Genomic DNA, 3,408 nt, shown 5'->3' on the forward strand with positions numbered 1-3,408 from the left:
TTTTAACTCTATTGGGGTTCTAACCTAGGATCTAAATGTCACGGATATTTTAGCCACTTTTTTTGTTACTTAAAGTACCAAAGGTGTATTCAATGACTATTGCTAGTTGGTTCGAGCTTGAATTTGGGACATTTATTATTTTTAATTTGCTTTGGTTTTGTGGTTTCCGTGATCCAACTTGCTATAACCTGTTTGACCAAAGATTTTGTGAGGTCAAAAGCGCTAATTTTTTTTTTCTTTAAAAAACGGGGTTTTTTTTTTCTTTTCATGAAAGCCCATCCCAATAATTGTTGCAGAAGATATAAATATGAATTCGAAAAGAAAAAAAAGGAATAACCACTCGTCGTCGAATCAATAGGGGGACCTGAAAGACTGTAGTTTACTATGCGGCGGATGTCAGTAGTTCGAGTCAGCTTCTTATCTCCAACTTGTGGATTTTGCGAATATAAATCTTTATGATAGAACCCAAATTCTTCTGATTGCACTGATCTATGATTATTTTGCAGAAAATCTTGATTAACAGAATTTCTCACACAAGTATCCCTGTTACAGCTTTGTGGGATACACAGTATTTACTACAACTTACGACTTTTTTTAACTTCTTCTTTCCCTCACATGCCACTGCTATTTTCAACACAATTTTTTCAAACCTCTCCCACTTTTTTGTATCTTTATAAAGTCCCATCAAATTCTATGTTCTCGTGTACTAATCCATTCATCTTTCTTCTCATATCATCCATCTCTCTCTCTCTCTCCCCTCTATTTTTACCTTTTTGTATCAATCAATTAGTTTCTCCAATTAGAGTTAAAAAAAATAAAAAAATTGATGGATCATCATCAGAAAATTAAAGTTGGTTCAAGCCAAAGAGGAGGAGGAGGAGGAGAAGAAGGAGGAGATTTTACGAACAATAATCAAGAAACTAGGGACGAAGATAATATTATGGACCTTCGAAGGGGTCCATGGACTGTTGAAGAAGACTTTACACTTATCAATTTTATTGCTCATCATGGTGAAGGTCGCTGGAATTCCCTCGCCCGTTGTGCTGGTAATTATTATTTTTTCCCAATTGTCTATTGTTTTGTCATCTCCATCTGATATTCAGAATCTATTGGTCTGATTACTCTAGATTAATACTCGCATACATTAAGAGTACTATGCGTTTCTTATTAGGATTTTTTTCTAATTTTCATGGCTTAAACTCAAGATCTCTTAATTTCTTTCATCCAACACCTACAGAAAATTAACTACAAAATTTGTCGTTTTTCATTTTAACCTCAGAAGTTGTCCTTCCGTCCTAATATTCTTTTTCTTTTTGTGGTGTCTTGGTGGTCATCTTCATTAGCGTATTTCAACATATCCACTTTGATTTATTAATTACTAAATATATAAGAAAATCATGTTCATCGAGTTAGTTGAATCAACCTTTCTTGAGAAACGAGCTTTTATTTATTTCATGAAAAAATTATTTTCATTTTCTTTTTAATTTCTAATAATATAGATAGTTCACATGCAGATAAATATTCGTGTGGATATGTTTCTAGTATAATTTCTTTCCGTACAAGGTAATCTCTTAAATGCTTTACACTTGTCCAATCTGATGTAGATAAAGGGAAAAGAGTTTTTTTTATTTGTGGGGCATTGGGGGAGGGTGGGTAGAAGTAGTGGTAAAATTGAATTGGTATTGGTACTGTTTTTTTAATCGTATACTTATGTTCTGGAACTGCTTTTCTAAACTTAATTTAACGTTAATTAGTTATAAAGTGAGAAATTTAATTTAATGATTGAATCGGTTGGAATTACTTAAACAGGTCTGAAGAGAACAGGGAAAAGCTGCAGATTAAGATGGCTTAATTATCTTAGGCCAGATGTTCGACGTGGCAACATCACTCTTGAAGAACAACTCTTGATTCTTGAATTGCATTCTCGTTGGGGAAACCGGTAAGGTTAATTTCAAAACATTCATTTAGGTTACACTTACTAATAATGTAAAGATTTTTACACCTAATATAGTAGTTTAATTGTGTGTAATAGAATATATACCTTGTCCTTCTATATTACGAACTCAGTATTCTTATAGATAATTACGGATTAATTTCACGTATGGTTTTTACACGTTTCCCTATATATTTTATTGAACTCGCAAAATTAATTTTTGTGATATTGTAATAACTAAACCTTACCAACGGCACCGTTGAGGACTAGCTTATTTGATTAGCACCCACAATTGAGGTACACCACCCCCCCCCCCCCCAACCCCAAAACTCCTCGATATAAAAGAAACTGATCGTGTAAATTTTTTATTACACTCATCTCTTCAATGAATGAGAATTAGAAAATATTTAAATAAAACAAAACAAGAATAAATAAATGATTACAGTAGAAAAGGTTTTGATTACTCTTGTTCATATCTATTAGTAAGAAAAAATTACGTGTCTAATATGATTTTCATTTTCTTTTTCTAGCTGGTCTAAAATTGCTCAACATCTGCCCGGAAGAACAGATAACGAAATCAAGAATTATTGGAGAACCCGAGTGCAAAAGCATGCTAAACAGCTCAAATGTGACGTGAACAGCAAGCAATTCAAAGATACCATGAAGTATCTTTGGATGCCAAGGTTAGCCGAGAGAATTCAAGCAGCCGCCGCCGCTTCCAACCCGGTGGTGGTTTCTTCCTCCGGCCCCACCATTACCGCCATCCAAAATCAAGAAATTCAACCGCCACTATCAAACATGAATCATCCTATGTCCGACTATATGCCTTTCCAGTTGGCGAATAATGAGAAAACAAACAGTCTTAATTATTCAAGCACTTCAGTTTCATCATCATCTGACCTCGCTGACGGTTGCTTCAATTTCCCAATTAACCAAAGCAGTAATCAGGATCATTCTCAAGTTAATCAAAGTACTAATCAGCTGTGTTATGGGGAACCTACAGTTAGCCCCACGGGTTATTTTCACCCTGGATTTCTAGGGTTTCAAGAAGTGGATCAACAAAATAGTAGCCGATGGATGGACAATTCATGGAATATTGATGACGTGTGCTTCTTGCAGCAACAATTGAACAATGACATGTGACAAAAACATAGTGCTCAAAGAGTACCTTAAAAATCGAAAGAGGTTGGAGATTCATAGAGAAATATAGTCTCATCATTATCATTCACTAATAGCATCTACATTTATTTTATTCTTATGCAAAACATTTGTAGCTTTTGTGGAAATTTCACAATTTTCATGTTATGCGGAGTAGTATCTTACGTACGAAGTTTAATTTACTTAGTTTTATGCTTTAAAAATAAATAAACTATATATATATATATATATAGAGAGAGAGAGAGGGAGAGAGAGAAGATACTACCAGTTTAGTTGGGATAAAGTTTTATTCATTAGATTTGAGTTTTCCTGGGAGT

General features: G+C 34.0%; 1 protein-coding gene across 1 annotated transcript; it reads left to right on the forward strand.

The window, feature by feature from the left end:
* The first annotated feature begins 311 nt into the window (after positions 1-311).
* On the forward strand, positions 312-3,263 carry LOC132640322 (MYB-like transcription factor EOBI). The gene is made up of 3 exons (XM_060356871.1): positions 312-1,046; positions 1,810-1,939; positions 2,464-3,263. Exons 1-3 carry the CDS (start codon positions 827-829, stop codon positions 3,074-3,076), a joined length of 963 nt encoding a protein of 320 aa, XP_060212854.1. The 5' UTR covers positions 312-826; the 3' UTR covers positions 3,077-3,263.
* Positions 3,264-3,408: the final 145 nt, after the last annotated feature.

The sequence above is a fragment of the Lycium barbarum genome, chromosome 5 (genome assembly GCF_019175385.1).
Source record: "Lycium barbarum isolate Lr01 chromosome 5, ASM1917538v2, whole genome shotgun sequence".
NCBI lineage: Eukaryota > Viridiplantae > Streptophyta > Magnoliopsida > Solanales > Solanaceae > Lycium > Lycium barbarum.